Source organism: Narcine bancroftii, chromosome 13 (assembly GCF_036971445.1).
Source record: "Narcine bancroftii isolate sNarBan1 chromosome 13, sNarBan1.hap1, whole genome shotgun sequence".
Taxonomy (NCBI): domain Eukaryota; kingdom Metazoa; phylum Chordata; class Chondrichthyes; order Torpediniformes; family Narcinidae; genus Narcine; species Narcine bancroftii.
This window is the reverse complement of record NC_091481.1, coordinates 54,590,854-54,612,585: the sequence shown is the minus strand read 5'-3', so window position 1 is coordinate 54,612,585 and position 21,732 is coordinate 54,590,854. Positions and strand designations below refer to the sequence as shown.

Sequence of the window (21,732 nt, the reverse complement as noted above, 5' to 3'; positions counted from 1 at the left end):
CAAAGTAATCTGATCTAAAAGGGCTCAATGGGACAGCGTCCAACAGATGAGGTGGATGAGAGCGCCTCTATTTCTGGTGTTGGTAACTGAGAAAGGAATGCTGGCCTGGGCAGCCGGAGAACTCCCTGTTCTGCACACTTTACCACAGAACTCTTGGTGCAGCCCCGAGCAAAATGATTCGCTCCAATGTCCCCACTTAACGATACTTGCATTGTTGAGTGTCTTCTCTGAACATTCGAATATAAACACTTGCCACCAATCTTCTGTGTCTTCAAAGTAAAGAATAAAAAGAAATATCTCCACTGTTCCAAAGTCCAATTGGCTAAATTCTATTCTAATCTCTCTTCTAAATGTGATAAATGTATATTTATTTAAATATTTTCTCACACTTGCCAAGACTTCTCATGATGGGAGGCTCATTAATTTAATTTACAGCACACAATCCGGCCATTCAACCCTCAGCAGGCCATGTAGATTAGACATTAAGATATAGAGAAACTTTTATATTTTTGTACCACTGGTCGGAGTGCTTCTGAGATCTAATCAAGGCAGTACTGGGGAAATTTGTTCTGCTTAACTTGGAATATGTCTGGCAAGAGTTTGTACGTTCTCCCCGTGGGCTTCCTCCGACCCTCCAAAACGCACCGGGGGGGGGGGGTGGCTGTCGGTCAATTTGGCGGCACGGACTCATGGGCTGAAAGGGCCCGTTACTGTACTTTATGTCTAAATTAAACTAAAATCCATCACACCTTTCCCCAAGCACTTCCAATAGGAGTGCATCTCACAGCAATCTGGAGAAAGACAATTCTGCTGTCAGATTTATTTTGTCCTTCCCATTTTGGACGACAATTTCCTCAACCCTCCCCCCCCCCCCCACCCCACCTCACAATCTTCTCGCCTTTTCTCACAGCAAGCTTCTACTCCAGATTCTGCTTGCTGCTGTAATGTGATGTCTGGACCACAGGAGGGAGCCGGCAAACACATGGCAGCAACCAGCCACCCCACCCCCCGCCCACCCCACACCAAGTCCTCAGATTCCAGTCGCCATAGTCATCACTTTGTTTTCTTTTCCTTTACAACTCTTTCATAGGCTCCTTCATTGCTCCTGAGATGGCAGTGCTGTTGGGTTAGGAATTCCAGCATTTAGAGCCAAAAGCTATACACTTCCGGGGGCAGTTGGGAAGTGATAATACTCCCAAGCCTTGTCCTTCCACGACTGAGTTTGGCAGCGACGGATGAAGTGGCTTGACAATTTGACTGAAAGGATGCAGTATTAGAACATTAGTAACAGGTCCTTCGGCCCACGATGTTGTACCTACAAAAACAAAACCCGAAACCCTCTCTACCTCATAACCCTTTATTTCCCTTTAATCCATGTGCCTGTCTTAAATGCCCCTAATGTTTTAGCCTCCACCAACAAGGCATTCCAGGCACCCACAACTCTCTGTGTGAAAAATACTTTCCCCGATGTCTCCTATAAACTTCCCTCCCTTTACTTTTGGACAGGCCTCCTCTGGTGTTTGCTACTGCTGCCCTGGGAAAGAGGCGCTGGCTGTCTACCCGATCCTTCTCTCCAAAAGGAAAAGCCCCAGCTCTGATAACTGTGCCTTATAAGACCTGTTTTCCAAATCCAGGCAACATCTTCTCCATCCTTCCTGTAATGAGGTGACCAGAACTGTACATAAGTATGGTCTCACCAGAGATTGATAGAGCTTCAACATTACCTCACAACACTCGAACTCAATCCCCGATTGATGAAGCCCAGTATATCATAGTCCTTCTTAAATGTCCTATCGACCTGCACAGTGACCTTGAGAGGTCTATGGATTTGGATGCCAAGGACACAGACTGTTAATTTTCCTAACATTAACATCCACTTTTCCCTCGTTTGACCTACAAAAGTGCATCACCTGACGCATTATTGAACTCCATCTGGTACTTTTCTGCCCAACTCTGCATCCTGTTGCAACCTCAACAGCCTTCAACACCATCCACAACTCCTGCAACCTTCATATCATCTGCAAACTGACTGGCTCATCCCTCCACACCTTTGTTCAAGAGAGTTTAGGCTCTTGGTGAAGGAAGGTTTGGTCACCAGTGGTTGGACAGCACAAATCCTACATCCATACAAAACTGAAACTGAAAAAACCGGAGATCAAAGCTGATCTGGAATACTGAATTTTGGTTCCTTACCTAATAATTATCTAGTAACATTGGAGGCTGTACACAGGAGATTCACTGGCTAATCTCTGGAAACTTCTACAGGTGTGCCATGGAGACCATTCTGATTGGTACGGAGGTGTCAATGCTCAAGGCAAGAATAAGCCCCAGAGGGTTGTTAACTTGGCCTGCGACATCATGGGCACCAGACTTCACCTCATCTAGGACGTCCACAGGAGGCAGTGTCGTTATAAAAAAGCAGCCTATATCACAAAGACCCCACCACCACCCAGGCCAGGCCCTCTTCACTCTGCTACCATCAGGGGGGGGGGGGAAAGGTACAGGAGCTTAAAGACGAGTGCTCAGCAGCACAAGGACAGCTTCTTCCCCGCTGCCATCAGATTCCTGAATGATCAATGAACCAAAGACACGGCCTAATTTTCTTTTTATTTTGTTATTTTTATTTATTTTGGAAGGTGGCTTGCACTGTGAAGCTGCCACAAAATAGCAGATTTTGCGACATATTTAAGACAATAGATTCTGATTTGGAATAAGAGGGCTGTCCTACCAAGAGAGACTAAATACAGTAAAACCTCTTTAAAACGCGGTAGTTGGGGCCCAAGATTTCATATCACATTACAGCCGAGTCGCGTAACAGAATCTTATAGTTCATGATTCAGGAAGCAGGAAAACAGAAAACTGTGACTCAAACCCTATAATAAGACCTTTAAACTCCACACACATTAACATATACATCTTGTAACTGAGTCCTAAGAGTTAATTTTTGAGTTTGTGGCTGTTAGCCTGGCATCCTAAAATCAATGTTTGGGGTCCACAGACACCTGCGCTATAAGCGATTCCAGATTAATGAACCACGTTCTAACGAGGTTTCATTGTAGTTTAGGCCTCCATTTCTTGGTGCGTAGAAGGATGGTTTACAGAGATTTGCTATTGAAAATCCTGGCAAATTTCTACACGTGTAGTGGAAAGTGTGCTGACTGGCTGCATCACTGATTGGTACGGGGGCATCAATACCCCTGAGCAGAAAGCACTGCAAAGGTTAGTAGACGCAGCACAAGACATCACGGGCAAAACCCTCCCCACTATTGAGAACATCTACAGGGAGTGCTGCCGTCAGAGACCAGCAGCAGTCGTCAAAGACTCTCACCAGCCAGCGCATGCACTCTGTTCTCGCTGCTGCCATCAGGAACTACATTTTTGTGACAGGGGAGTCCAGTTGTTACATCTGGGTCCTGAGGGAGCCAGGACAAATGAGCGGGAAATGGAGGAGATGTGGTTCAGGGCTGAGTGGATGGTGGTGGAGAGGAAGCCACATTTTTGGAAGAAGGACAATTTGGATGATCTGGACTGGAAGACATCTTGTGAACAGAAATGATGGAATTGAGGGAAATGAATAGAATCCTTGCAGGATGAAGTATTATCAAGGTAGTTGTGGAAGTTAGTAGGTTCTTAAAGAAATGTCTGGAAAGCTTGTCTCCCGAGATGGAGACAGATAGATCAAGAAAGGGCGAATGTCGTCAGAGATGGACCAAGTGAATCTGTATCGGTTCCATGACCTCGCTACTTGTTTTCCTCACTTCCCATGACTCTGTGCCCTTTTCCTGAGTGAATACTGATGAAAAATAAAATTTAAGATCTCCCCCATCTCTTCTGGTTCCATAAAGACCAATTTGGTCCCTTACTATCCTTTCATTCTTAATATACCAGCTCCATTTTCCACCACCCCCTCCCAGCAACGAGAAATCCATCGATTTACTCTGAGCGAGCTCAGCAGCGAAACCTCTACGGCAGGTTACGGGAGAGAATTCCACAGATCCGCTACCCTCGCTGCGAGCAAACCTTCCCATCTAAACAGCTACCCGTGTCCTGAGAGTTCGGCCCCCGGCTCCAATCTCCTCAGACAGGGGTAATCTCCTCCCTCCGTACAGCCTGCAAGAAATGCGCAACTTCCAACAGAACACGGGAGTTCTCGAAGAGTCTCTTTCACTTCTGTTGGTCTGCACTCCTCCCCCTCCCATTCTTCCCCCTTTCTCTCTCTCAGCCTTTATTCTGCTTGCTTTTTTGCTTGCATCTTGAAGGGCTCAGGCCCGAAACGTTGGTTATGCATCTTTACCTCCTTTGACACGCGACATCTATTGAGTTCCGGCTCATTTCTGTGTGTTTTCATCCTCTCACTCTTTCCCACCATCTTCCTCACCAGAACTTGCTTCAACAACATCTGCAGGAGTACATCCAACGTGTATAAAACGTGTATTCCTCGTTGTTGTCATTGGCACCAGATGATTGTCTATTTCTAGACGCACCTGTGTAAGGCTGAATCTCCCAAGCACAGAATTCTCAACTGTACAGATTCAGAAGCATCAACCCTGACCCAAAATGTGGCCTGGTTTCTCTTTCCACAGAGGACACTCCACTGGCTGAGTTCTTCCACCATTTCCCTTTTTTGCAAATTTAATTGCTTTCCAACAGAATCAATTGTTCAACACAAATCACTGATTATTTTACAAAAAAAAAACCCTGAATAAAAAATTAACTACATTTAAATAGAGAAAACATGTGCAAGGTCAGTCAGCAATGATCAGCTCATCCACTCCCCAATCCTCGTAGCTTCCATCCGGCAGATATCGGCGGATAATGATCGGAATTTTTCGTGCTCTGAAAGGCAAGAGTAATCGCTGTCTTTAGGAAACCAGAACAGTTGAACAAATCCAGTGAGCAGAATACAGTTATGCAAGGAAATATGTGACAATTCCACTTTCATTTATGGGCCAGAGAGGTTTAGCAGAGGTGTAGGAAAAAATTCATTGGAATGACTTCATCACCAACATCAAAGTACTCGAGCTGGCAGAGTCTGCAAGCATCGAATCCATGTTGCTGAAGACCCAACTGCGCTGGGTGGGTCACGTCTCCAGAATGGAGGACCATCGCCTTCCCAAGATCGTGTTCTATGGCGAGCTCTCCACTGGCCACCGAGACAGAGGTGCACCAAAGAAGAGGTACAAGGACTGCTTAAAGAAATCTCTTGGTGCCTGTCACATTGACCACCGCCAGTGGGCTGATATCGCCTCCAACTGTACATCTTGGCGCCTCACAGTTCGGCGGGCATCAACCTCCTTTGAAGAAGACCGCAGAGCCCACCTCACGGACCAAAGACAAAGGAGGAAAAACCCAACACCCAACCCCAACCCACCAATTTTCCCTTGCAACCGCTGCAACCGTGTCTGCCTGTCCCGCATCGGACTTGTCAGTCACCAACGAGCCTGCAGCAGACGTGGACCTACCACTCCATAAACCTTCGTCTGCGAAGCCAAGCCAAAGAAAGAAAAAGGAAAAACGGTAAATGGAGGAACAGTTTTCATTGTATCGTCAGTATGGAGATTTCTAAGAGCTGGTAGAACCCTCAGAGGCAACTTATTTTCACATAAGTTGTAATCTGGAGCCCACTGCTGGCTTCTGGCTCCTTGTCTCAGACAAAGTATTTTCCACATCTTTTGTGGATTGTTGGATAAGACATCTTTCATTTGACCTTGTGCAAGGCAGACATGCTGTGAAGTTCAGTAATAGCTCCCCACCAGTGTGTCCTACTGGCTGGGTTTAACCACCAGTCTGGTCTGTGCCTGCCCGAGAATCCACAGAGCTGGTGAAAAGATTAGAGTCCATGGGATCTAAGGGAAGTTGGCAAATTGGATGCAAAGTTGGCTTGGTAATAGGAGCCAGAGGTTGATGGTGGAAGGCTGCTATTGTGATTGGATGCCTGCAATCAGCTGTGCACCACAGGGATTGGTGCTGGCACCCTTGCTGTTTCTAACATACATTAATGATCTGGGTGTGAATGTATGAGGTACGATTAATACATTTTCAACACAAAAATGACATTTCTCCCTAATCAAAGCCCATGCTCTATATTAATAAAACTTCTGCGTTACCAAGATAGGGGGAAATGTTTTTTTTTAAACCCTTGCAATCAAAGGAGCGAGCGAACATCGATGTTTATTGTTATGGGAAGGGGATAGAATTTAGTTCTATCCTGACTTGAGTGAAGATTTGTTGAAGAAATGGAAAGAATTTAATCCTTTTTGATAAAGGATACAAATTTGTCCTTCAGTACTCCGCTACTTTGAGGATTTTTGATCCAGGTTAACAGAACAGATTCTTTGTTAACTATCTGGAAGCAGAAGAATTTGCTCGGAGTCTCCCTGAAGTCTAGTCTCTAGAAGGAGCTGTGTCTTTGAAGCAATGAACTTCATTTACTCTAATTTTATAAATAAGATGGAAAAAAATTGAAGAAATAATCTTATTTCTTTTGATTTCCGGGAAGCTATTCTAATTGTGGTTAACTAATTAATAAGCTGATTAAATTTTAATTAATAAAGAGATTAAATGTTATATATTGAGTATACCTAGGGAGTGGGAGAGTGCTGAATACTGAAGGATTATGTGTGTACTTATGACCTTGGTCACGACCCGTTAAAATGGAGGGGGTTAGTGTTGTAGGTTTAGACAACACTTATTGGGAGGGTTTTCTTTTGTGTATCAATATAACTAAGTAACTATATATTTTTATTTCTATTTCTTTCACTTTTTGGATTGCCGGAGAAGGTACGTCCTGACATATGAAGTATTATATGTTGGAATATTATCACTACATGTATAGGAAATTTTTAAATAAAATATTCAAAAATAAAATAATGTTGATTGCCAGGAGGATAATCTTAGAATGATACCAATCATCTGGTAAAATGGGCAAAGGTAGATTGGATCTAATCCCAGTAAGTGCAAAGTGATGCAAAGTAATAAAGGTGGGGCTCTATCTGAATGAGCTCTTGAATCACCAAGGCATGGAAGGTAATGGACCATGTGCAGGCAGTCGTGATCACTGTAGAACAGTGGTTCTCAACCTTTTTCCTTTCCACTGACCCACCACTTTAAGTAATCCCTATGCCATAAATGCTCTGTGATTAGTAAGGGATTAATTAAGGTGGTATGTGGGTGGGAAGGGAAGGTTGACAACCCAATTGTTACAGAAATATTTTGGTTGAGAAAAGTGGTCACTGGCGCATTTCCTTTGGGGTTATGAAACTGTGCACATAACGAGTCAATTAGGTACAATGACTAATCACAGAGCACCAGTGGCATAGAGGTAACTTAAAGTGGTGTGTGAGTGGAAAGAAAAAGGTTGAGAAAGACTGCTGTAGAGGGTGACATGATGAGATATAGGGCCTCTTCGACCATTTGCCTGAACCAAAACATTTAGCTTGCAACTTGTTTGCCTAATGGACCGATCCCTACAGAACAGCAAGAATTGTCACCAATGTGTGTCAGTGGGACTAAGACAACGGGGCGAGCTCCTACAAAGCAGTAGAAAAGGAACAGCAGCCAGCTACTGATGCAGGAACTTACTTCAACTCTTTCATTGCGATCTGTAGTGGGTCAGTCTCTCCTTCCAGCTCAACCATGACTGGGGCACACATTCTGTACGAGAGAGTGAGAGACAGAGGGAGTGAGAGTCAAGGGAGAGAAAAAACTGACGAATTACACAGCAGCTGAACTCCAGGTGTGCAGCCATACATCCCACTGAGGCACTGGCTTGTCCTACTGTAGAAACGGGGCACTGTTTAGCAAGGCTTTTTCCTCCAGTTCGGGACCCACAGACAGTCAGGGCTGAAAGCTCCATATCCTTTTAATTTAGACATACAGCATGGTAACGGGCCATTTCAGCCCACGAGTCCGTGCTGCCCAATTAAACAACACTCCTGGCATGTATAGGTGGACATGTTACCATGTTGTATCTCTAAACTAAAAAGTTGGCCACCCACCCCTGCACTACAGTTTGCTGGGAGAAAGTAGAGTATGAAAGAAAATGCTTTCTGATTTTATTGCCAGCTTTTCATACTTTGGCTTCACAATACATAGCACAAAGGAAATCAGCTGCCATACCCAGAGAATTCTGCAATGTTAACTGTTTCTCTCTGTACAGAGACAGTGTGATCTGCTTCGAGCTTCTGGCATTCGTTAACCTTCCATTCATTTATTCATTCATACGATGTGGAGATTCATCTCCATCCTCAAATGCCTGTGATGCGCAGGTGAGGGTCTGGAGTCACACAGGTGCCATGGTTTGTTTTGACATAATACAACAGCTTCATGAGAAACCGTGGCTGCCTGCTGCAGTATCTTGGATGCTACCCAAACACAACCCATTGCATATGGTCTGGTAATTGCTAATCAGGAACCTTAACTTGGGTGCCGTGCTTTGTACAAAACAACTTTAAAGTACTTCAAGCGCTGAGGCCGTTTGAGGTAATTAAAGGTGAAGCAGAAGTGTATGTAATCGATCCCTGCACGTAGCGGCACTGCTCTCCTTCACATTCTCCCTGTGACCATGCAGTTACCCTCCTCAAGCTCCCGTCTTCTCCAACACAGCAAAGGCGTGCAGCAGGTGAGCACCCTGCAGGCGGACAGGGGAATCTAGCGGGAATGCGGGGAGCATAGGGCAGCACGGTCAGTGGCACGCTATTACATGGGTTCAAAAACGGCGCCACCTGCACACTCTCCCAGGGTCTGCGTGGGTTTCTTCTGAGTGCTCCAGTTCCCTCCCACCCTCTAAAACGAACTGGGGTTATAGGTCAATTGGTCAAGTGGGTGTATTTGGGCAGTGTGGGCTGGAAGACCTTGTTACTGTGGGTGTATTTGGGCAGCGCGGGCTGGAAGACAATGTTACTGTGGGTGTATTTGGACAGCGTGGGCTGTAAGACCTTGTTACTGTGGGTGCATTTGGGCAGCGCGGGCTGGAAGATCTTGTTACTGTGGGTGTATTTGGGCAGCGCGGGCTGGAAGACCTTGTTACTGTGGGTGTATTTGGACAGCGCAGGCTGGAAGACAATGTTACTGTGGGTGTATTTGGGCAGCGCGGGCTGGAAGACCTTGTTACTGTGGGTGTACATGGGCAGCGCGGGCTGGAAGACCTTGTTACCGTGGGTGTATATGGGCAGCGCGGGCTGGAAGACCTTGTTACTCTGGGTGTATTTGGGCAGCGCGGGCTGGAAGACAATGTTAATGTGGGTGTATTTGGGCAGTGCGGGCTGGAAGACCTTGTTACTGTGGGTGTATTTGGGCAGCGCGGGCTGGAAGACCTTGTTACTCTGGGTGTATTTGGGCAGTGCGGGCTGGAAGACCTTGTAATTCTGGGTGTATTTGGGAAGCACGGGCTGGAAGACCTTGTTATTCTGGGTGTATTTGGGCAGCGCGGGCTGGAAGACCTTGTTACTGTGGGTGTATTTGGGCAGCGCTGGCTGAAAGACCTTGTTACTGTGCTGTGTCTCTAAATTTAAAAAATGGGCAATGATGTGAGGCGAGTGACCCTTTCCATACTGCACGTCTCCACAACTCGAACACAGAAGGTACAAGTGGACGGCTCAGACCCCAGCCAAGCCCACGTTGACACTCACGCTATCTGCAGCGCTCGTGTTCCCAGTACACGGGCTCGCTCGTATTTGGTCATGTAGGATGTGGTGATCCGTTTCTGATTGGCCTGCTGCCCCTCCGCCGCGGGAAGTATTTCCACGTTTTCCCGGTCTTCCTGGAAAAAAAGTTTGGGGGTTGAAAGGTGAGAGGGATGACTGGTCATTGATTCCCATGAGGACTCTCCCACTCAAGTGGATGAAGCAATTAATGGCCCAGAGGAGCAATTCTGATGAAAAGTACTTTAGGCGAGGGTTTCTCAGATTCTTTATTTCCGACAGTGCACCAAGTTCATTTACTGTCACATGTAGCAAGTTTCAGTGAGAATGTTTGTTCTGTGAACAGTCCCGCTAGACATCCCATCCATAGCACAGCAAGTAAGACCCAGTATACAAGGGCAGAGAGTGATCAGTCAGTACAGAGCAGAGGCAACATTATTTTACAAGTATGTGGGGTTCGTTCAGAAGTCTTAAAATGGCAGTAAACCAACTGTACCTAAATCAAGTGGTACGTGACTTCACATTTGTAAATCCTCTTCCCAACAGGAGGAGGCAGTGATGAGTCTTTAATATGCTGACTACAGACACATTTGTCTTCTCCCAAGCTTCCTTCTATTTTTTCTATCTCCCCCAGGCATTAAAAAGCCCTACCCCCATTTCCACTCAGTCAAGCCTGATCTGTCATTCTTTGTCTACATCCCATGTTTGTTCTCACCGCCCATCTTATTTGCACATTTGCTACCAAAATTCTGACAAATCAAACTGAATCATAGAACACTTTTCTTTCTTTGGCTTGGCTTCGTGGACAAAGATTTATGGAGGGGTAATGTCCACGTCAGCTGCAGGCTCATTTGTGGCTGACAAGTCCGATGCGGGACAGGCAGACACGGTTACAGCGGTTGCAGGGGAAAATTGGTTGGTTGGGGTTGGGAGTTGGGTTTTTCCTCCTTTATCTTTTGTCAGTGAGGTGGGCTCTGCAGTCTTCTTCAAAGGAGGTTGCTGCCCGCCGAACTGTGAGGCGCCAAGATGCACGGTTGGTGGTCAATGTGGCAGGCACCAAGAGATTTCTTTAAGCATGTACCTCTTCTTTGGTGCACCTCTGTCTCGGTGGCCAGTGGAGAGCTCGCCATAGAACACGATCTTGGGAAAGCGATGGTCCTCCATTCTGGAGACGTGACCTACCCAGCGCAGTTGGATCTTCAGCAGCGTGGATTCGATGCTGTCGGCCTCTGCCATCTCGAGTACTTCGATGTTGGTGATGAAGTCGCTCCAATGAATGTTGAGGATGGAGCGGAGACAACGCTGGTGGAAGCGTTCTAGGAGCCGTAGGTGATGCCGGTAGAGGACCCATGATTCGGAGCCGAACAGGAGTGTGGGTATGGCAACGGCTCTGTATATGCTAATCTTTGTGAGGTTTTTCAGTTGGTTGTTTTTGCAGACTCTTTTGTGTAGTCTTCCAAAGGTGCTATTTGCCTTGGCGAGTCTGTTGTCTATCTCGTTGTCGATCCTTGCATCCGATGAAATGGTGCAGCCGAGGTTGACCGTTTTGAGTTTTGTGTGCCCGATGGAGATGTGGGGAGGCTGGTAGTCATGGTGGGGAGCTGGCTGATGGAGGACCTCAGTTTTCTTAAGGCTGACTTCCGCAAAACAGGACGTCAAGCGCTGAAGAGTTGGCTCTGAATGGGTAACTAAAGCAGCATCGTTTGCAAAGAGTAGTTCACGGACAAGTTGCTCTTGTGTCTTGGTGTGAGCTTGCAAGCACCTCAGATTGAAGAGACTGCCATCCTTGCGGTACCGGATGTAAACAGCGTCTTCATTGTTGAGGTCTTTCATGGTTTGTTTCAGCATCAAGCTGAAGAAGATTGGAAAGAGGGTTGGTGCGAGAACACAGCCTTGCTTCACGCCATTGTTAATGGAGAAGGGTTCAGAGAGCTCATTGCTGTATCTGACCCTACCTTGTTGGTTTTCGTGCAGTTGGATAGCGCCTCGGATGCCCCCCAAAGTTCCTCAACATGTTTATCCAACTGCACGAAAACATAGAACACTAACGAACAGAAAACAGGCCATTTGGCCCCTCTAGTCTGTGCTGAAACATCATACTGCTAGTCCCACTGACCTGCACCTGTTCCATAACCCTCCAGATCTCTCCCATCTAATTTATTTTTAAAACTTAAGACTGAGCCTGCATTTACCACGTCAGATGGCAGCTCGTTCCATACTCCCACAACTGTCTGAATGAAAACGGTCCCACTTAGGGGGAGTTGCATTACTGGTCAGGGATAGTATCACAGCTATAGAAAGGTAGGATGCTGCAGAGGGAGTGTCTACTGAGTCATTGTGGGTAGAAGTCAGAAATAAGAAGGGAGCCATCACTGTGCTGGGAGAAGTTTAGAGGACCCCAAATAGCCCTCTTGACACCGAGGAGCAGATAAGCAGGCAGATTTTGGAATGGTGCGGGAAATTAAGGCTGGTAGTTAAGAGTGATTTCAACTTCCCTAATATTGACTGGCACCTAGTGACTGCAAGAGGGATAGATGGGGCTGAACGTACAAGATTCCTGACAGTGTGTGGACTGGCCGTCTCGAGGAGAGGCCATACTGAATCTAATTATGTGGAATGATCCTGGTCAGGTGGCGGATCTCTCGGTGGAGGAGCATTTTGGTAAGAGTGACCACGATTCCCTTAGCTTCAACAGAGCCATGGTAAAGGATAAAAACAGTCAAACTGGGAACGTGTGTAACTGGGGAAGGGCTAACAATGAAGGGATGAGGCAGGAACTAGCGAGAATGTTTCAGAGTTAAAGCACAGAAGTAATGCGGAGGAAGTTTAGGGACACCTTATGGAGATTTCAAGATAGGTCTGTCGTACTGGGACAAGGAAAAGATGGTAGGAAAAGGGAACCGTGGCTGACGAAACAGGTGAGACAGCTGGTCAAGAGGGAGAAGGAAGCAGATGCAACATACAGGAAACAGGAAGGGCTCATGAGAAGTACATGGTAGCCTGGAAGAAGCTTAAGACAGGAATGTCCCAAGAGGGCATAAGAAGGCCTTGGCACGTAGGATTAAGGAGAACCTCAAGGCTTTCTATGCATGTGTGAAGAACAGAAGGATGATGGGAATGAAGGTGGGGACACTGAAGGATAAGGGAACCAACACGTGTCTGGAGGTGGAGGAGGTCCTAAATGAAAACTTTGCATCAGTATTCGCAAAAAGACCTTGATCATAGTGAGGTTGAAATTGAACAGGCCTGTGTGCTGGACAATGTGGAGATTAAGGAAGCAGAAGTGTTGGTAAGTCTCTGGAGCTGGACGCTAAATACCCCAGGCTTCTCGAGGAAGTGAGAGAAGAGATAGTTGGGGCAGTAGGAGATGCCGGATGATTGGAGAATGGCAAATGTAGACCCCTGGGGCTTGATTGGACCATCCAAGGGGTCGATAAATGCCAAGAGGTAATAAGGAGGTTGATAATGCGGTGGGGGGGTGGGGTCGATTGAAAATAGCTCCAAAGGCAGTGCTGGCCAATGTCTCGCATGAGCGGTCCTTGGTGACCGCCATGTCGTATTTGACTTCAGCCTTTGAATTACTTTAAAGTGAACAGGAGGACGGAAAAAGGCATGTGTTCTATGTTTTATACTTGTGGACCACATTTTGGGACAAATATAAGGGGTGGAGGTGACTTTTACATGGGTCAATCTTTTGAATTCATGAGTACTGTGTCATTCAAGACATCGGGAGCTTGAGGGCCAGGACCGGGTGGTAAGTTCCTGGTCGGGGCGTCAATAGCTCAGATGGGCGGTCACTGGGGTAAGAATTCATGTACTTTTGTATTTATCTCTCCTAACCCAATTTGAAAGCGCCTTCTCACATTTACTCTGTCTATACCCCTCATAATTTTGAAAACCTCTATAAACTCTCCACTCATTCTTCTACATTCCAAGAAATAAAGTCCTAACCTGTTTAATCATTTTTGATAACCCAGCAACATCCTAGTAAATCTTCTTTGCACTCTTTCAATCTCCTGTAGTTTGGCAACCAGAACTGCAAATAATACTCCAAATTTGGCCTCACCATAACATGAAGGCCAAGATGCCAAAAGCTTTCTTCACAATCCTGTCTACCTGTGGCACCGCTTTCAGGAAATTATGCATCTGAATTCCCACCTCCCTTTGTTCCTCCACATTCTTCAGTGCCCTACAATTTACTGTGCATGTCCTACTTTGGTTTGTCCTTTTAAAACGCAACACCTCACACTTGTCTGCATTAAATTCCATCTGCCATTTCTCAGCCCATTTTTCTAGTTGGTCTAGATCCCTCTGCAAGCTTTTAAAGTATTAAATGAAATATTGACCCTGAGCATAAAGCTCTGCAGAAATGTAGTGGACACAGCCCAAGACATTACAGGCAAAACTCTTCCCACCATTGAGAACATCTATAGGGAATGCTACCAACAGAGAGCAGCAGCGATCATCAAGGATCCACACAACCCAGCACACACCCTGTTCTCGCTGCTGCCACCAGGAAAGAGGTATCGGTGCCACAAGACTCGGACCACCAGGTTCAGGAACAGCTGCTCCCCAACGACATCAGACTCCTCAACGACAAACTTAATTGGGGACTCATTTAAGGACTATACTTTTATACTTGATTGATTTTTTTCCTCTTTGTTTTGCAGTTCGTTTAAATTACCTTGTCTACACGTGTACGTTGATTAAGTTTTCTTTTTGCACTATCAATAGCCCCTTTTCCACTAGCACAGGAATTATCCCAAGAATTAACGGGGAATTAACTGCGCCAGGGTGTAGTGGAAAATGAAAACAATCAGCACACCCACATCAAATGACATCATTTCACACTGGGAAAAAAATCAGCAGAAAGTCACCGGTTTCCATTCCAAGGTAGACTCTCTAATCCCCAGGGATGAGTAGAGTTCAGTGGAAAAGCAGTCAGTGTCCAGGTTAAGGGTGACCCAGTGTAAACAGCACAAACGGCTTCCTATCCCGGGACACTGCACGGCTCATTAACTGGGATGCCAGCGAAAAAGGGGATAAAAAGGTGGTATTTGTGCCTCGCCTGCAGGAAAAAAAGGTTATAGATGATGTCATGTATGTACTCTAATAATAAATCTGAAATTGGAATCTGATAATGAATTGAAATTGGAGTCTTCCCCTCTCCATTGTCACTGCTTATCCTGCCAACATGTGCTTCTACTTTCTACTGTTAGTCCAGTCCCTTGGGAGAACATCACTGCTCCCTTTCAAAATAACACCAGAATATTTCTGACATCTTCCAGAATCAGAAGGCAATTCAGCCCATCAAGTCTATGCCAGTGTATAGAGTTAAAAATGCACTTTATTAATTCTTATTGCCAACTTGTATTTAACATTTGATGATTTAGCATTTGTAAATTTTATCTCAATGAGTTATTTTTATTAATGCTTCCTGTGGAAACGACTTGGCTGCACAACGCCTCTTCTGCACCGCCTAAGCTTCTGTGGCCCCTCCCCTTCTGCTCCCCACAGGGTCGTTCTGCACTGCTGAGAGGAAAATGGTGCTGCACTGTTTTATGGGTTTCTTTGGAAATGTCTATGTTGTCAGTCTTAATGCATATTGTTCATTGCTAATATTATCACAGGTGGACAGGTGGTCTTGCATTGTTTTGACCGTTAATGTAAGTTTTGTGGATGTTTTCATTTAACCCTTTTTTTGGGCCCCACTGTATTACGGCAGGTCATGTGACCAAGGTAACGTCACCGAGATTTCTTTGTGTAAATTCTGCTATTTTGCATGCCAAGGAGCAGGAAAAAAGACCAGAAGGCAATTGATGTGTTATATTGTCTTCTGCAGATTTGAATTTTCCTTTGTTAAATGTCATAATTTTCGTTGTCTGTTTAGTCACTTAGCCCCATGCAGGTTTTTTGAAAAACTTGCCCACTGGGTGTCACTGTTTTCACTTTTGTATATCGCTTTTCATGGTTGGAGAAGATTTGTTGGAACTTTATTGAAGTGCTTTCCTGTCAATCTTAATAGTTCTCAGCTAATATTGTGTACACAGAATTGAGTACATGTTAAAATAAAGTATCTGTGTTCATTTTGAAAAAAAAAGAATGAAAACAGTGTTGTTCTTGCCCTGCTGAAGGAGCAGAGGAGCAGGAAGAAAGATCAGAAGGCAATTGATGTGTTAATATTGTTTTCGGCAAGGAGCAAACAAAAGCTGGAAAACAATCCTTTGAGTCGTCCCTTTTCCTATGCCCTATGCAAGACTGTTACACCAACTCTCACAGCAATCTTATTTCCCCCCCCACGCCCCCACCCACCCCCAGTCATTTCCCATATCCTTTTCTTTCTCCCAACCCCTACAAATTCTATGCCAAATTCTGAAGTGGGACTCAAACCCCCAATGTACATGATGTGGCTGGCCACTGGGGGACAGGTTATTATGTTCAAAGGGAGAGCACCATTGAGGTCACTCACCTCCTCCACGTTATCCAAGTCATCCATCGCCTCATCTTCATCTGCGTCATCGAAATCATCTCCATCGAAACTGGAATCAGAGAAAGAGCCGTCCGTTCAACTAACCTGGATCAACAACGGTTTACTGACCTGAAAATAACTTCCTTTCTCCATAGATGTTACCTTCACTGCTATTTCCTATACTTCGTTTGTATTTCAGATTTCAAGCATGGTTATTTTTATTTCTTCATCAGCTCTGCATGTGAGGAAAGCTACTAGATTTAACCCACATTGGGAGCTTGGAGAACCACCAGTCTTCAGTAAAGCTTCGTCACTCCAACTCAGTGTACCGGGAACCTCCCCCAATTCAACCCACATCTCATTATCAGAACCTTCCACCAGACACCACGACCTAGAACAGGACAGTGCAGGAACAGGCTTGTTGACCAATGATATTCACGGCAACAAGATGCACATCTCTCTATTCCTTCCATATTTGTATGTCTATAGAAACCACTTAAATGCTACCATCACTAGTCCTGGCTTCAGGCACCCACCACTCTCTTTGTGTAAAAACAAAAGACCCACTCATATCTCTTAAACGTTGCTCTTATTTAAACACATCCTCTGGCGTGTAACAAAATCCGCTTTAGGGTGGCCAGAATCCCCGACTGTAAAGCTGCCTATTCTACCCCAATGCGGTTGTTGGGTGGCCACCTGAAAGTCGAGAACCCGGCCAGGAGGAGCACTTACCTGACCCTCCTCCTGTAGGTATAATCTCTCGCTCGGAGAATTCCCCCGCTGCACCTGAAAGCAGCAGTGGGACTACGGCCACAGTCCACAGTAGCCGGCATTCGCTCAGACGCACCTCTCCTTCAGATGGCACATTCAGGTGACAGAAAGGAGTCTTCTCTGTGGGCACCTGAACGTCCCAGCTGCACTCCCCCAGCCGCGTCTGCCAGCGCATTATCTGCGTCTGAGCACCTGAAAGCGGCTAAAGAAGACCAATAGCGTAGAACTGTGATTGCACCTTTACTTTTGAACTCTACCCGTATTTCCTCAGCAGATGGGCCCTCCAGTACATCATCTCGGCGTGCAGCTGTGACACAACCCTCCATCTCTTTTACCCCACCCGTCCTTCTCTATGCCGTTCAAGGTGCCCGTCTACATTTTTCTCCTACCTTGAAGAAAGGCTCAAGCCCACAACATTGGTTATGTGTCTTTATCCTTGCTGTAGAAAGGACACTGTTTGACCTGCTGAGTTACCCTAGCATCGTGTTTTTTACTTCAACCAGACTTTCATGCTTTAGTTCTGAAATGCTGGTGTATATGAGCAGATGAAAATAAACTTGAACAGTCCTATCCCTCTTGCATCACGTCTCATTAATGGCCACAACATCCAGGTTCTTGTTCATTTGCCCTACCTATAATGCTCCCTGCATTAAAATTAATTCACGTCAGTCTCGCTGTATTCAGTTACCCATCCCTTTCTTTCAGATGAGGTTGCCTAACACCATCTATCCTTCAACTTCCTTCAGTGGCCAACCATTTCAATTCCGTGCCCCACTCCCATACACACGTCTGCTCTGGCCTTGTACACTATTCCACCAAGACCACCCACAAACATTCTCCGTCCGGGCACTCTCCAACCGGATGGCATTAACATTGATTTCTCCAGTTTCTGCTAGCCCTACTCTCTGTTCTTCATCCCTCTCTGTCTTCTTTCCACCCGCTCTTCACTCCTTTCCGTCTCCACTCAGAGCCACCTCCCCCTGTTGGCTGGTGTGCCCTCCCTCCCTTATCCACCTATTACCTTCTGCGCCCGGGACAGTATTCCTCCCCATCATTTTATTCGCGCGGCTGCCCAAATTTTGCTCATCCAAAATGTTAATTATGGATCTTTATTTTTGACACACTGTTTGACCTGCTAAGTTTCTCCAGTGTTGTGTTTTCACTTCGACCAAGGTGACTATAGGCTTTCGTGTTTTACTCCTGTCTACTGTAAAACTCTGCAAAATCTCCTCGAGGGATACCTACCCTGAAGAAGTTGTCCTGTGCTCTCCGAAGGGAGAGATTCTCTCTCACTGCTCCCCATCTGTAATCCCTGCTGGTCTTAACCTCTACGATCATGTACTCATCCAGAGATTTCTTGATGAAGGGTCAAGCCCAAAACATTGTGTATCTTTTATATATACACATACATATATACAAACTGGGATGCTGTTTGACCTGCTGAGTTACCCCAGCATTGTGCTTTTACTTCAACCTGCCTTGTAAAATGGGTTTAACTGGGCAATTTGCCCAGTTAGCACCCCACTCGCAAGGCAACTTGAAAGGGTCCAACTTGGTCACCATCATCCAAAGTCAATCAGTTCCCTGCCCTACCTCGAAGGTAGTCTGGGAACCCAGTTAAACTTACCTAGGACGCATCCACTGGCGGCTTGAACAACAAAATGGCCGTCCCGGTTACTCCTGTGACTTCAGTGCTTACGCACTGGCATCACGGGGAAACCCTGGCTGAAGTGTCTGTGGTGATCGGTGAGGAGAGAGGGGTTGCTGCCAGGGCCCGGGGTGGAGAAGATGGGGGTGGGGGGGGTGGGGAGTGGGGAAGAGGTGGCTGCCGCGAGGAGGAGAGACAGGGGACACAATCAGGGGGAGTGACATCACTGCCATGGGTGGGGGGGAGATTGATGTCACGTGGAGTGGGGGATATGCCATGATCAGCAGGAGAGGGGTCACTGCCGCGGGGGAAGAGAGCAGAGAGATCACTGGCGTGGATGCAGAACAGTTGGCTGCTGCAGATTGGGGGGAGCGCGATCGATGGTGGGAGGGAGACTGACAGCTGGTGGGGGGAATGGGGGAGGCTAGTTTTGGCAATTTAATAGGTCAATCCACCCTCAGCTTAAAAGGTGCTGGAGGCCCCTTTGCCCCACTAATCGCACCTGGGTCCCAGGAGGGTCATTTGAATGCTCCAGCTTAAACACACCTGATGTTTACAGACTTTTACACTTCCCCTACTTACAGCCTCACTCAGTGAACAGTGGGGTGGGGGAGGGGGAAGAACATGAAGAGGAGCAGTAACTCAGTCTATGCGATAGGGGTCGCTACAGGCGCCTCCGCAAGGACTCAGGCCGGCCTGAGGGGGTGCTGCGCCTAGTACTCCGACCGAGCCCCTCCGTGTCGCCACGAACACGGGCTCAAGCGTCCGCGACTGGGGGGGGGGGGGGGGGGGGGGGAAGAGGTGGGGGTGGAAGGCAGCCTAGGAGACACCGGGTGAAGGAAGGCGCCGCTCGCTCACTCACTTATCCTCGTTGTCCGACATGATCGTCACGGGAGTGAGCTCCTGCCTCAGCGTCAGCGGAATTGCTTCCGGGTTAAGGGTCGCCCGCTTTGCCCTGACGTCAGGGGACGGCGCCACGAGGTCACCCTTGTGCCGTGATCGAGGGACGGGACAGGCCAGGGCAGGGGATGGATCAAGGCAGTGGGTCAGGGCACTAGGGTGTCTGGTTTTAGGCCGGACAGTCCTACGTCTGGTGCCACCTTGAGCCAGACGTTTTCATCCTCCATTTGGTGTAGGGGCAGAAAGGGCAAGGGAGGGGTGACTTTCCATGTTAACTGCAGCCCCCTGTGGCCAATCGGCCATGTTTCTGCTGGCGCGCCATTTATTAGCCTACCGGGTCCACTGGCGTGAAGGTTCATGGCTGGGAAAGCAGCATGTGTACTGACAATAACCACACCAGCAGTGCGAGTATAAGACAGCTTTAATAAACTAATATGTGCACTAAGAGGTCTTGTCTCTCTGCAAGACCAACCTGGAAGGCTAGACTGTAGCTCTGGTCTGCTTTATAGACAAGGTCAATATCCCTTAAACCACTGTCCAGTAATTCTCAACTGGACCTGATCCCTCCTCGATATACCAGGTAAATTACAATGAAATTAAACCAAACCAAAAATAACCAGTGCTTACAAAAGGCATCCCAACACCCCCCCCCCCCCCAAACTCCCACTGGATCATGACCTCATCGCAAACATCTTGCTCTTTGTCACCCTGACGCTCACCTGCTCATTTCCTCGGACTGTTCTCCTGCCACAACTCCCGACCTGGGACCACAAGAGACGTCAGAAGCCGGAATCGATTCAGCAGGTGAAGCAGCATGTTTGGAGGGAATGGCCTCAACACACCAAGTCAGTTTTGCTTCGGAGCAGCCCCCCAACCACTGGGCGTCCATTTCTACTTCCTCCCCAGCATCCACATGCTGGACGCTGCTGAAATATTGTGATGTAAAAACATCTCTCACCACAGGTGCTACCCATTTCCAGCATTTTCTGTCCACATAATCACATCGTTTCGGTTTTCTTTTGTTCCATTTGTCTCCCCCCCATCCAAGGGTGGCTCATCTGATGCCCTCTGTAACTTACCGTTTTAGGTTCAATCTGGCGCATCTTCATAATGGGTATCTAATTCATCTGCACCTTCATGCAAGATTCCAAATGGCCCTTTCGTGACCATGTTGTTGCCACAGGGTTGTTAACTACCAAGGCTTTATTTCATGCAGAGGTGAGACAGCCTGGACTTCCCAGCCAAGAACAGGGTACCCCTATTCTTCCTCTGTATTCAGCCTCCTGTACTTTCTATACTTTCATTGAGATGCCACATCAGATACACCATCCTCTTCCCTTCTGACTGCATCTTCCCAAGCTCTCGCAGGTAATGAAATATTGGCCTGTGTCCTCCCAACTTGAGACCATTCCAATGAAATTGATTCATTTCCAAGTTAGTTTACTGCATTTGGTGCTCAGCATGTGTGTGGTCAGTGCTGCACAGCACAGAAACAGACTCTACAGCCCATCGAGTCTGCACTGAGCACCTTCACCTCCCTCAACACACAATTTACAGGGACATTTAATCTACCAACAAACACATTTTTGGGATTATGAGAGGAAACTGGAGCATCTGCAGAAAACCTACAGAGGGAGGATGTGCAAATTCCATACAGGTAGAACTCCAAGTCACGATTGACCCAGGAATTTGCAACTGTGAGACACTGGCTTGTCTACAATGAAGAAACCAAATGCAGACCACCAGATTCCAGTTGTCTGTCACTTTAATTTGATGTCACCTCCTGACACCCATCTTTAGCCTCGTTCACTGGTCAAAGGAAGCCCAATATAGCACAACATTTACAACAAGGCATTTGACATCATATAGCCTTTGGGACTCGAAGTCGAATTTAAAAGTTAGGTGGATTTCCCTGTTGGCAATGAGAACCAGACAATACTGATGAAAGATTATCAACCAGTAATGTTAACAGGTGTTTAACTTGCTTTGCATGCTGAAATTCAGAAACTATTGTTTAATGCAGTTGAAAGAAAATACAGTCCGACACCAAATTTAATGCTTAGCAGCCAAACACAACATGTTTATTCTTTTTTTTCTCAAGAAGAATTATGTAGTCCACTGAAGCAACTGTGTTGCACAATTACAATCACATCCTCAAAACAAACCACGGATAAAAGCAAATTTCAAAATTCTTTATATATATACCTATTAGAACAACTTTTTGTTTCAGTTTCAATGAAATGACTTTTTTTAATATTTTGCTCTGATATATAAAAAAATTCACCCTTATTATTCCAGCGATG

At 46.4% G+C, this 21,732-nt stretch overlaps 1 protein-coding gene across 1 annotated transcript; it reads right to left on the bottom strand.

The window, feature by feature from the left end:
• Nucleotides 1-4,599: 4,599 nt before the first annotated feature.
• Nucleotides 4,600-19,498, bottom strand: polr2f (RNA polymerase II, I and III subunit F). Its single transcript, XM_069910019.1, has 5 exons — nucleotides 19,392-19,498; nucleotides 16,111-16,180; nucleotides 9,630-9,760; nucleotides 7,582-7,653; nucleotides 4,600-4,836 (listed from the first exon to the last, which is right to left on the bottom strand). Exons 1-5 carry the CDS (start codon nucleotides 19,409-19,411, stop codon nucleotides 4,746-4,748), a joined length of 384 nt encoding a protein of 127 aa, XP_069766120.1. The 5' UTR covers nucleotides 19,412-19,498; the 3' UTR covers nucleotides 4,600-4,745.
• Between the last annotated feature and the right edge of the window lie 2,234 nt (nucleotides 19,499-21,732).

Bases quoted from the DNA above. Each gene is read 5' to 3' on its own strand.
- polr2f (XM_069910019.1), bottom strand. From the start codon at position 19,411: ATGTCGGACAACGAGGATAA. The intron at 16,181-19,391 runs GTGAGTGAGCGA...CTCTGATTCCAG, and splicing joins ATGTCGGACAACGAGGATAA to TTTCGATGGAGATGATTTCG. The intron at 9,761-16,110 runs GTGAGTGACCTC...CTTTTTTTCCAG, and splicing joins ACTTGGATAACGTGGAGGAG to GAAGACCGGGAAAACGTGGA.